General features: G+C 43.0%; 1 protein-coding gene across 1 annotated transcript in view; it reads right to left on the minus strand.

Moving 5' to 3' along the window:
• Window positions 1–13,536, minus strand: part of B4galt6 (beta-1,4-galactosyltransferase 6) — a 67,521-nt gene that overhangs the window by 10,160 nt on the left and 43,825 nt on the right. The window contains exons 4-5 of the mRNA XM_052741605.1: window positions 11,794–11,918; window positions 5,863–5,979 (exon numbers count right to left, since the gene is read on the minus strand). Of these exons, the coding sequence (XP_052597565.1) occupies window positions 5,863–5,979; window positions 11,794–11,918 (242 nt within the window). The remainder of the gene's footprint in view (window positions 1–5,862; window positions 5,980–11,793; window positions 11,919–13,536) is intronic.

Raw genomic sequence — 13,536 nt, forward strand, 5'->3', positions numbered from 1 at the left:
GTGTGCAGTGTGTATTTCATCAACAAATGGCTGAAAATGCCACACTCTACCCTTGTATTGACATTCTGGGTAGAAAGTTCTGGGACAAAGTACCTTTCTTTCTCCAGAATCTGTAAGTCAGGCTTCTAGGCACCTGCAATGGCAGGATAGTTCATACATTCCTGATTCCTATCTGTCATTTTTTCCTATAGTCTTCTTAATCTTTTCTTTTTCATTTTTATCCTAAAATTAGAAAATACTATGCTTTATAATGGATGTGTGATTTATTCACATGTGCACTGTGAGGGATCTCACACAAAGACACATGCTTGTTGCTTCTGGAAATCTCTCTCTCTCTCTCTCTCTCTCTCTCTCTCTCTCTCTCTCTCTCTCTCTCCCTCCCTCCTTCCCTCCCTCTCTTTCTCTGAGACAGGGTTTCTCTATGTATCCCTGGCTGTCCTGGAACTCTCTATGTAGAGCAGACTGGCCTCGAACTCACCAAGACCTCTCTCCCTCTGCTTCCCAAGTGCTGGAATTAAAGGCATGCACCACCATGCCCAGCTTTGGAAATTTTTCTTCTATTTTTTTTCTTTAGCCCTTTGCTTCCACACTCCTAAAATTTTTTCCTGCTGTGGTTCTTCCAGAATTCTAATGAGTGAATATATTAGTTATTATACTACATTAATATATTAAAAATCTCAGCCGGGCGGTGGTGGCGCACGCCTTTAATCCCAGCACTCGGGAGGCAGAGGCAGGCGGATCTTTGTGAGTTCGAGGCCAGCCTGGTCTCCAAAGCGAGTTCCAGGAAAGGCGCAAAGCTACACAGAGAAACCCTGTCTCGAAAAACCAAAAAAAAAAAAAAAAACCAAAAAAAAAAAAAAAAAATCTCGGCGAAACTTGGTGACTTAAGAAAAGCCGTAGGTGGGAGATATTGACGGTGCTGGATCCCTAGTACTAGGGAAAATGAACAGAAATAAAGCAGGCCAGTGGTCATTTACAATGCTGACCACATCATCTACAGAAATCGAATTCTTCTGAGCAGAGCAGAGAGCCTGTGCCCATGACCCACTCTCCACTCAAGACTACTTCTGGGTAGTGGTTCCTCGGGCAGCTTACCTTGCATCCCATGGGCCTCTTGGAGGACCGTTATCCTCAAACAGGTGAGGTGTTTTTACACTCTACTTCCTTATGCTTTAGTTCTACTGTAGGAGTTATTTTGTCTCCTAGCTGTTCTTTCAAAAGCTTTCACCTACCACATTTCAGTTCCACTGACATTGTACTCTGACGGCTCTTCCTTTACGGCAAACCATTCCCATTTCAGAAATGATCTTTCACTTTGCCCTTAGCTCCATGGATCCCGATTGTGAGTCTTCGTTGATTCTGTCTTTGGGGTTTCTTTGTTCGCTCGTTACCTCGCTTGACTGTGTCTCCTTTGTAGACATTTTCTTTAAAACCTGGAGCTCTGTGGCTGCCTACTCATGTCTAAGACTAAAGTACTAAAAAGTCAAGGAGATCTCCCTAGTACTCACACTGCATATCATTGTATCATTAAATAATTCTACTCTAATTAAAACCCGACCCAACCACTGCTGACAATGCCCTGTGCCACCAGCGCCCAAGTCATCATTATATCCTTTTCGATGACTGCAGAAGCTTTCTAACTGGTCTCCTTGTTTCCTTCCTGCCTCACCTATGGCTCATTCTCTACACAGAACCCACTGGTTTTTCTTTAAAGCTGTCTGCACATGACATGATAATTTACTATCTCTCCCTTCCAGAACAGTAAGGGGCTTTAGTTGGTGTGATGGGGAGCCCCAATGAGGGGTTGTCTACAGATCAGGCTGGCCTGTGGGCATGCCTGTGAAAGATTTACCTTGATTGTACTGATTAACATGGAGAGACCAAGCCCACTGTGGGCAGTGCCATTCCCTGGCTTTGGGTCCTGAACTATGTGAGAACAGAGAAGACAAGGAGAAGCAGGTATGAGTGTACTCATCTCTCTCTGCTCTTGACTGTGGAGGAGATATTTCATCAGCATTTATAATACAGCTAATCTTCCTAGTTAGTCCTTTGTTGGAAGTGAGTTCTGCACTTTCTGTCCTGTTCCATTAAATGTGCTTGCCTGTTTCTATAAGAAGCTCTTTTGCAATGTCTCCTCCATTCTCAGTAGAATATACAACAAAATTAATAATGAACAAAGTGTGTATTACTAAAGGCTGCTATTTTTTGTGGCAAATATTCTGATTTCTACTGAAGACTATTTTTACTAAGGACTGAAGAATAATATCCAATTAAAGGTTTTTCTTTGGTGGTTTATTCTGAATTAAAAAAACAAAACTTCTCAGCTTTTACTATGTGGTTAACACGACCCTTCAAGTTTTATCCCTAGTGCATATGTTAGCATGTCTCTAGCTTGTGTAGTCTCCTCACCCCATTGAGACAGGATCTCACTGTGTAGCTCTGTCTTGCCTGGTTGGTACTTCCTGTACACACTGGGCTGGCCTTTTCACAGAGATCCAACTGCCTCTGCCTCCCAAGAGCTGAGATTAAAGGCATGTGCACTGATGCCTGGCCCAAGCATGTGTACTTTCCGACATGGCAACTTATCCTATAAAAATTGACCTTTTTAAAAATGATAACAAGTCAGAATTTTAACCTACTTTCATGATGGCTGTAGTTGTGAATCTACATTGTGATCAGAAACTGCTAGTTATCCTTTTTGAAACATCATTCACCCATAACGTGCAGGAGGTGAGCACTCCCTGGTGTTTGGTGCTGTTGAATGACTAAGTATGTGATGAAGACATCTACCAGAGCACCTAAGATGTGCATTTTAACTCTCAAGTCTGTTAGGTCTGAATCTCAGACTTGATCGATACTAAGCCAGGGACATACATTTGATAGCACAGGACAACTGAAGAGACCCCAGAAAGCCAGAGTATCCAGGGGTGTGCATGGCTTTGCCTCCTCTCTGAAGAAGAAGTGAGAGATAAAGGTCTGTAAGGTTATTAAACCCACAAGGACGAACCCACTTCCAACAAAGGGGCTAATGAGAAAAAAGATGAGCTGTTTTATAAATGGTGATGAAATAACCAAAGACCCACAGGCCAAAAGAAAAACACCCAACCCTCCATCCTTACCTCACACCACATATAAAGATTAACTCAGAGGGATTAGGCCAAATAGGAGAGTTAAAACCACAAACGTTCTGAAGGAAAACATTCTGAAAGTATCTGAGAACCATTCTCAACCTCAAAACAAGAAGCAGGAACTACGGAAAAAAATCAAATAACTGGACCTTATTAAAACCTTTACTTTTCAATAACACCCTGCCTGGGGTTGGGGGTGCATCTCAGTGGTAGAGTACTTAAATAGCAGTGCAAGGCCCTGGGTTCGATCCCAGCATGGAAGGGGAAGAAAACAAACACTATCAAGAAAATAAAGGGCAGACCACAGTCTGAAGATGAATACTCACCAAGCATGACTCACAAAAGACCTACAACTAGAATACACAAAGAATTCTGCAACCCAACAAAAAGACATTTCCATTAAAATAGCAGAAAAAGACTAAACAGAGACTTCCTAATCTACATGAACAGCAAAGACATAAAAAAAAAATGACCAACACCTTTAATCAGTAGGGAAAATGAAAGATGCAACAAGACTCTACAGACTCCTTAACCACGACAAGTGTGGGAAAGACTGCAAGGTGATTGGAAGGGCCGGTATGATGGCGAGCTTTAATTGTCCACTTGACACAACCTAGAATCACCCGAGAACAGAGCCTCGGTGAGGGACCATCTATATTGGGAAGGCCCATGGGCATGTCCGTGGGGATCATAATTACGTTAATTGGTGTGGGTAGAGCCAGCTCACACTGTAGGTGGCATTGCTTCCTGCCTGTCTGGAGCTGGGTGAGTGGAGAAAAGGGAGCCGAGCTAACCCAGCCAGCAGGTGAGCACATAGTCTCTTATTCTCAACTCCCGACTGTGGGAGTAATGACTATTTTAAGGCCCTGCCATGATGGACTCTAAGGTGGAGTTGTGAGCTAAAAATAAGTCCTTTCCCCTGAGTGGCCTTTTGTCAGAGTATTTTATCACAGCAACAGAAATGAAATGGTCAGTATACATCAGTACAAAGTACACTGCCTACCACTAAGGTTACAGAAAGAGAGGCCTGAGTCAGTGGAGACCTCTCTCTTCGAGGATTAGTGCACTATTTCAGGTTTCTGAGATAGCGCTTTACAAAAGAATATAAATAAAACAACCAAATTCTTTCGTTCCACTTACAGTCTTTAAACAAAGACACGGACTGCGACACCAAGGCAAGGTCACTTCAGTTCGATGTAGACTATGCCAGCTTGCATAGTATCCATTCAAGGCAAATGGAATGAAGTTATTTTGTTTGTTTTGATTTTTGCTTTACCAATATTTATTTATTTATTAAATCTACTCTCTTCCTGGGTATCTCTTATTCTGAACTCTAGACTCCCGTCTGGAAGGGATCCTGGGCATCACAGACTTGATTCTCTATGTCATTTCTTTGACCTGTCAGTCATTGGATGGGCATTTCCTTACTGAGCTGGTCTCTGCCATGAAAGGGATAGTGTTCTATCGCTCACGTGGGCCTAAGTGCAGCTGACAAGCTATATATGTGGGTCTACAACAGAAACAACCAAGACTCTGCCCCCAAGAAACATAATTATGAAAATGGAAAACTATAAAGACAGAACAGAAAATGTCCATTACATACCACTTCTCTCTTTAAGGATTCCTACCTGGCTCTACTAAGGCACCCTTAATTACCTAATAAGGTTGAGGCAATATTAGCTTTCAAGACTAGCCAGCAGTAGTTCCCCCAGACAAACGAATCTCCCATCAAGAATTATCAATGCTTCACGTTGGAAAAACAATATGATACCTTTATCCTTCACTTTCTGTATTTAAATTAATAGGTCAGAGATGGAAAGCACTTTCAAAACAAAGCACAGTGGATATGTCTGAGGTCATTCACATAATGAATGCATGCATAATTCAGAATAGGACAGGCTATTGATAACACGCCGATGTGCACCATCATGAGCCCCAGACAGCTGCACAGGACTAAATACTCCTGAGTATCCTCTTTTACAAAAGAAGCAATGTCCCCAAGTAAATTGCCCTTCGTGGAGGTTTTTAAGAACAAAGCAAACTCATAAGAAAAGCAGAAGTGGAACCACGTTACAAGTTCAGCCTTTAATCCTGTAGGATGAACATCATCCAGTTACTTATAAACCAGTTTGACAATCCAATTGGCAGTATAAAGCCATAAAATATATATCAAAGCTATCATTTCAAAGTCAAGCATAACCTCTGCTCAATTCATTTGACCAAATTGCAATTGTGAGAAAAAAATACAGGTTCAATCCCAAATATGATTTCATTCAACTCTAATCCTAATCAGGACAAGTCACCCATGGACCTTGGCTGGGTAGTCTTAATCAAACTCCATCTCAAGTTGAAGTTTTGCTGTGGAACAATCCTTCTGTATACTGTGAATATGTATTACTCTCATTGGTTAATAAAAAGCTGGCAGGCCAGTAGCCAGGCAGGAAGTAGAGGCGGGACAGCCAGACATAGAGGACTCTGGGAGGAAGAAGGGAAGAGGAAGCAGGACATGCTGGAGGACAGATAAAGCCACCAGCCACATGGCTGAATGTAGGTGAATAGAAATGGGTTAATTTAAGTTGTAAGAGCCAGTTAGTAATAAGCCTGAGCTATGGGCCAGCATTTGTAATTAATATTCAGCCTCTGAGTCAGTTATTTGGGACCGGGCAGTCGGGACAGGAAAACTCTGGCTACAAAGTTCTAGAATATTTAGTGGCATTTTGAAAACTGTCCTCACCTGTTCGATGACATAAAAGGCAAATTCCAGCCGCTGTTTCTGGAGCATTGGAATCAGGTGCAGGAAAAAAATTGGAAGATGTTCATGGCGGTTACGGAAGGGGATGAGAACTGCCACCTTGAAAACAGAACAGAACACTTGCAGTGTGAGTAAGGCAGTGTTTCAGCAAGCCCTGCAAGTGTACACAGCAGCATAGCCTTGGAGACGTCTAGTGCCTTCAAGTCACAGCTTGTGAATATTCTCATCAGACTTACACTGTGGGCTCACACAGGTGTGGCCCTTGCTTCACTCCTATTAAGGTCTTGTGAAGCTAGAAGGGACAGATACATTCTGAACAATTCTGAAGCATCACTCACTGCCCCGCCCCCCACATACTCTCAACTTCTAGGATTCAAACTTTGCCAGAGAAGCAAAATCTTATAGGTCAGATTCTGACCTTCACAAAGCTAAAGCATCTTCTAATTCACTTTCCTTAACTTCTGAGTTAAACTGGCTTTATTCTAGCTGTTAACTTGTTATTAAAACTTGATATCAACACAGTAAATTTTCTATACATGATAATTTCCCAAAATCACCAAATTTTCAAACAATTTAACAAATGAAAAGGTTATTAAAACGTGTCTATGCCACTTTATATTCTGGATTCTGAAAGAGCCATAAACCTGGAGTTTGTTGAAATTTTTATCTAGACCTAATATATTAACCCTAACAAATAAAAACTACAAATAATTGAGAATGCTAAGTTCCGAGACTCATTTTACTTGTAAAATCAGGACATGACCTTAGACATTGTTAACACCAACAAAAAAGTCAACAGTAGAGCTGGGGGTGTAGTCAGAGGTGAAACACGTGCTTAGCATGCATGGGTCCTGGATTCAGTTCCCAACACCAGAAAAAGAAAACAAACAAACAAAAATGACATTTAGCCACGTGTATTGCCCGAGTTGCAAATGGGACAAGACTGAGTCAAGGGTCTCCTTAGAAGTAGAAGACGACCCCACTTAGTAAATGTGAGGGCATCTAGACTAGAAAGGCTATGATTCTTTCCTTCACTGATGTGACAGTCTACGAGGCTGGCATTTCCACGCTGCCATTGGCGGTGTTACATTTGACAAGTCATAGGACCCACCGTGATTCTGATGCCCTGTGGACACCACTCCCATTTGATGTTCCCCAGAAGATATCTCTGAGCTCAGGACTGTGAGGACCTGGATGATGCTACAGCAGCATCAATAAGGCCACCCTAGTCCCCACGTGGTGAGTACTGAGGGTGCTCAGCGGGGACTGCTGGGCTTCGGGATGGTCGGCTCATGTGAGGAATTCCTAAATCAACAAGCAGCCAAGCAGCTCATGGGGCCCTGGTTCACAGTGAATGCAGGGACGGCTAAGGAAAGTCCAAGGGGAGGACAAGTTACGTGGTGAGGGTTATGTCCTCACTGTGTCCCTTACCCGAGGTCTATCAGTGGGAGGTGTGGCAAAATCTAACCCTCCTGACTTTCCCTCTGGCTACAAGCTGCCGACCTGTGACATAATACAAATGGGCTCCGAAAGCAGTTAAGGCAACTAAGAGATATTGGGCAGGGGAGATGAGACATCAGGTAGAATGGCTGACAAACCAGCACCGGAAAGTTGTCCTCTGGCCCCTCCCCCATGTCACAGCACACATGCCACACGCCTTATACACAAAATAATAAATACATTTTAAAAAATCAAATTATAGGGGCTAGAGAGATGGCTCAGTGGTTAAGAGTGCTTGCTGCTCATTCAGAGGACCTGAGTCCCATTCCCAACACATGGTTTAAGCGGCTCACAACTGCCTGTAACTCAAGCTCCAGCTCCAGGAGATCTGACATTCTTATCTGAACACACACACACACACACACACACACACACACACACACACACACACACACCTTAAAAAAAAATAAAATTATAGATACATAAGCGAAGAAGCCACCAAAGGGGTGAAAGTCTGTATTAAAGATCACCCATGTGAATGAAATACAATCAGGCTGAGGAGCTGAACATGTAAGGATCAGCAAATACCAAGTGACAGCCCTAATATAGTGTGTTCTTCAGTGCAGCATCTAAAATACCAAGAGCTGGTTTGGGTTTGGAGGTTTGCTGTTGGTGGATGGTTTTTTTTTTTAATCTTAGTAAGAAACTGAGAATGTTAGAAAAGAAAGTACCTTGGCAAACAAAAGGAGTTAAGTGTGACATTTTAATAGTAAATGCACATCCGAGTCACAATCAGATGCTGTCACATTTTAAGTGACTGGCCTAAAGCGCTCGCTCGTGCTCGCTCTCTCTCTCTCTCTCTCTCTCTCTCTCTCTCTCTCTCTCTCTCTCTCTCTCTGTTAATTAAAATGAAGTTAGATAATATCATGAAAATTCACCTAACATACCTACCTGTGGAGCAATATTTTTAATAGTTTGTAATTTATTGTCGAGAAAGAGAGTGCCATGTCCCATGGTCATTCATGTTGGGGGTTGTCAGCCTTCCTTCCACACGTGCAGACTTGCAGAAGCCCCTCTCTTGTGATGGACCAGGGGAGACGGAGGACATTTGCTCACCATCTTCTACACTTTATCTTTCTAAGTCCTTCCTCACCACCTCTTGTTCAAGAAAAATCACTTCCCATTTCAAGACTACTAATGTTACTGAATTATCTGTGCACTCCTCTCCTCCCCTCCCCTCCCCCCCCCCCCCCCGCCCCACTTATGTCCTCTTAAGTTCACTATGAAGAGACGATCAAGAGAATGTCTGCCATGTAGACCTCGCCCAGCAAGTTCCTGCCCCTGCCGCACACGCTGAAGCACACCACCATCTACATGCCCCAGCGTGGCGCAGCTTTACACCAGGTTGGTTTAGAGTCCAGCTAGCTGTTGGCACTGAATTCGATGGAAGTGAGGGTGAGCTACTGAGCTCTCATTCTCCTGGGATGTTTTAGTTCTACCTCCCTCTTCTTCCTCATCTCCAGTGCCTACAGGAACAAATTTCAGCCTGATAAAGAAGGGAGGCACAGTTCTTGTCTGTTCCCTCTAGATGAGTATGTCTGATGACTTTGTTCAAGAATTGGCTTGTGTCACTGAACATCTCATGTAGGCTGAAGCAGGTGGTTAAGACCCATCCCTGAGGGACCTGGGGTGAGGAACTTTGAGCCTCTAATTAGGACAATCTCATCAAGCTTTAGCCTGTAGGTGTCAGACCTCACGTGATCCCTGCATGGAAAGCCGTCATCACAGCTAACCACCTGAAAAGCACCAATTTGCTCCTCTCCAAGTCCCCTGTGGAAACATGACTACCTCCATAAGATGCCTGACCTTTGAAGACTCTTCCTCTCAACCCTGCAGTATCAGGGATACCCAGAGAGTTCTGGACTCTCTAATATTGGCAGGTTGCAGTGCAAACTGACTTGGTACTTAAAAAAAAAAATAGAGACAGGGAGCCTCAAAGATTAAGACTCAAGTGAAGAGCAGATTTTAGCATGTGTCTAGTAACTACTTTCTTCCTTCCCTCGGAATTCTACACCATGAGAAGGGGGCATCATTAGAATCATACACGGCAGGCAAAGGCAGAGGGAAATTAAATATGGCAAGTGTAGCTCACCTCTGAAGGACCTTCAAATGTCCTCCTGTTGTTTAAGTTCAACTTAAAACTAAAGACTACATTTTCACTGTGATGGCTGGTCTTGGTTGTCAGCTTGACCACATCTAGAATTACCTAAAACCCAAGCAGCTGGGCACACCTGGGAGGGATTTTTTTCTTAATTAAATCATTTGAAGTGGGAAGACCCACTTCTAATCTGGATCTCTAGAGGTGAGAAGATCCACCTTTAATCTGGGCCACACCTTCTGCTGGCAGCCTATATAAAGGACATGGAAGAAGGAAGCTTGCTCTCTTTGCCCGCTTGCTCTCGTTCTCACTGGCAAGTCCATTCCTTCACAGGCATTAGAGCCTAGTGCTTTGGGATTCTGGCATATACCGAAGACCAGCTGAGACATCCAGCAACTACTGAATTGGACCTTCCATTGGTAGACAGCCATTGTCAGACTAGCCTAGAAGCCATTCTAATAAATCCCATTTACACACACACACACACACACACACACACACACACACACACACACGCACGCACACGCACACACACATACATATATACACATATATATGAATATATATACACACACATATATATTCATTCTATAAGTTCTTTTTCTCTAGAGAACCTTAACTAATACACTCACTAAAGTAGTTCAAAGCGGAACGAAGCGCTATCATACAGCATCTACATAAAGGAAGCTAAATTTTTTAATCCCTAAATTACTTTGCTCCCAGGAATTCCTCCAGTCCTATTCAGTCATGTGAGTACACAGCCCACTAACGCTCTAATTAAGAATGACCCCTGTGGTTCCAGCTGTCCCAGAAAGTAACAGAAAATATGCTAGAAAATTTAAGACCTATCCAGTACAAACCACAGTAGGCAGAATATGCAAGTTTTCTGATCCCAAGCTATCCCACCAGTACGACACACATGCCATGTGTCCTGTTTTTGTCCTAGCCTCCATGTTGTCCCTCAGTCTTCAGGATTATGTTTTTCCTGACACAGCATCCAACATATACACTCATTACTCAAGAAATAAAAATAGCCCATTTTCCAAGGACATTTTCTAAAGTAGACTGTTTCATATAGATACAACTGTTCAGAGGATCTACCAAGAAACATGAAAATTCATTTGTGCAATTATAAAATAGAATATTTTCCTAAAATTTGTACTGAAATGCATTGAAGCAGCTTTGTAACTTGTTTGAAGTCATGAGAAAACGGAACTTTTATTTATTCATTTTTAATAAGGCCACAAAGGCATTTATTAATCTCATAAGGCCAACTCAACAAAACTATGTTGTTTACTCATGCAAAGTGCTCTGCTACACATGAGGGATGCAGCGAGAAATGCATGCATCCCTGTACAGAAGGCGTTCAAGGTCAAGTCAATAATGTCACAGGATCTTTATCAGACAATGAACAGCATAGAATTCTCCTCCCTGCTGGGGATTTTTTTGATACTAACATACAAATGTTAGAACACTGGTACTCTTTAAAAGGACCATTTCCAGGTTAAAGTCACATCAAAATCCTGAGCACCTAACACCTGCTTGATGACTTCTGGTTTTCACTTCAGGTGCATAGAGCTGTGCTGGACTCTAACATAGCGCCATTACACAGATTTTCATTTAGGGTCAGTTCCACAGTACTGAGAGCAACTTCCAACCAGTTTTCTCGTGGTTGTTTTGGTTTTGTTTGATTGTTTGTTTGTTTTAGTGCACAAGAGGCTGACATGCTCCCTTACAGTTTTCCAAATGAAATATTAAATAGAATTCTGACCCATCAAAAGAGCTTGTGCTCTGCCTTCTGATAACCAAGTGAAGAGCTCAAAGCCCCCCTTTCAAGTTTGGCCATGACTTCTGAGAGGCCTCTGGTGATAACTGAGAAACAGCTTGGCAGGCCCACTGCTGAACCTAACTGAAAATAAGGACATTAGAATCCTTCCTGTGAGTTCTCCGTTCCAGGAACTGGTGGGAAATACCTACAGGCATCAGCAGTCATTGGCTCGTGGCCGTCCCCTCTGAACAAGGTAGTACCAAAAAGAAATCCGTTCTCCAGCTTAAAACTCATCTTACTTCTTTACCAGAAACCCTGAGACCCTGAACATAGGAACACACACTCTGTGCATGCACAGGTACACTTACAGTCTTCAAAATAATCGCACTGACTGCAAGGAAGCTGTAAAGGTCTGTGCATTAAATACAAACATGCTTCCATTTTATCCAAACCTCAAAAAGATTTTGCTCTCTGTTTTGAGCCAAGCACATTCTTGTCCCCAAATGCTTAGTCACTGCCACATAGCCTTTGAGGAAAATTGCCTCACCTTCCATCTGGGCTTACAGTCTTTGGGCCTCCAGTGACCTCCTGGCCCAATCTCTACGTCCTTGGAGAAAAGCTGATGAACTTCATCAAAACTGATTTCACTCACATTGACATTGAGGAATCCCCCTGAAAGTCAAAACACATGAAGGACCAACATCAGTCATAGAGCGATGAACAGTATGGGTTATTCCTGTCGTCACCATGTACTTACTGAACAACACCTCCTTTCACTTTTAGATGGTAACTTGTATGGCCACTGGCTGAAGAAAACGAAAATCCTTAGCCTTTTGTTTTTCAGTAAAAACACTTTTAAGTAAATATATATATATATATATATATATATATATATATATATATTTGCAAGTGTTGAACCTCACTCTAACATGGCACACTCTTATAATTTAACAACTACCCAAGTATTTTAGTGTGTGTATGTGTGTGTGTGTGTGTGTGTGTGTGTGTGTGTGTGTGTGTGTGTGTGTGAAGTGTATGTGTGTGTGTGCATGGGTGTGCACATGAATGGCATGTATGTAGAGGTCAGAGGATAACTTCTCGGGCTCAGTCCTTGTTATGTTTGAGACAGGGTCTTTCATTGACCTGGAACTACAGAATCCACTGTCTCTGCCTCTCATTGCTCCATCACAAGGATTACATGCATGCGCCAGCACATCTGGCTTTTTATGTGATTTCCGGAGACCTGAACTCAGGTCCTCATGCTTGGGAGGCACAAACTCTCCAGATCATCCATCTCCCTAGCCCTTAAAACTACACAAGTGTGAAGAGTCAAACATCAGGGACCTGAATCCTAGAGCCTACCAGGGGACATTGTTTTTTCTCTGCCTCAGCTTCCTCGTCTATAGGAGAGTGTAGTGATGCCTGCCCTCCAAGGTGGTCACATCATCTGATTCAAAAGCCCGCAGTATCAGCAGGATCCACAGCCACAGAGACAATGGACCTCAGATTAGAACATTTGGGAAGGAAAAAAAAATGTCATGTAGACATTTTTCTTGTCATTATTCCCTAAACAAACACATGATACCTACAGTTATTAGATACTATTACCAATCTGGAGGTGATTGAAAGCATGCACAGGTTGCATGTAAATATGACATTTTAATGTAAGAGACTGAGGTGTCCATGGACTTGGGTACTCTGGGTAGGAAGGTTCCTGAAATCAGTCCCCACAGGCCCTGAGAGAGCATTGTTGTTGGAGTTCCTGGCCACTTCCCCAGCTACATGACTGCACATGTGCTACTCAGTAGCCAGGCAAGATGCTTAGTCATTCCAGGGCTTTACGTCCTACGTAATCCGTGCACTGAGTGATCACATAATTTGTGGCTGCGTGATCACATAATCCATGTGCATGCGTAGCGTAGCTACATAAGCCCATATGCACATGTATGGGGGGATCCATAAAAAGCAGATCACAAAGCCGGGCGGTGGTGGCGCACGCCTTTAATCCCAGCACTCGGGAGGCAGAGCCAGGTGGATCTCTGTGAGTTCGAGGCCAGCCTGGGCTACCAAGTGAGTCCCAGGAAAGGCGCAAAGCTACACAGAGAAACCCTGTCTCGAAAAAAAAAAAAAAAAAAAGCGGGTCACAGACTCCTCCCCGCTCTTCTTCTTCCTCTCTCTCCTTGCATGACCATTTCCATAGGCCTAAGCACATCTTCCCTGAATAAACTCTTATCGTGGGTTTCGTTGTACCTCGAGGCTTTTCTCACATGGTAAACAGCACCGCTTAATG

This window comes from Peromyscus californicus, unplaced genomic scaffold (assembly GCF_007827085.1).
Source record: "Peromyscus californicus insignis strain IS unplaced genomic scaffold, ASM782708v3 Scaffold_17__1_contigs__length_78620276, whole genome shotgun sequence".
Lineage (NCBI taxonomy): Eukaryota > Metazoa > Chordata > Mammalia > Rodentia > Cricetidae > Peromyscus > Peromyscus californicus.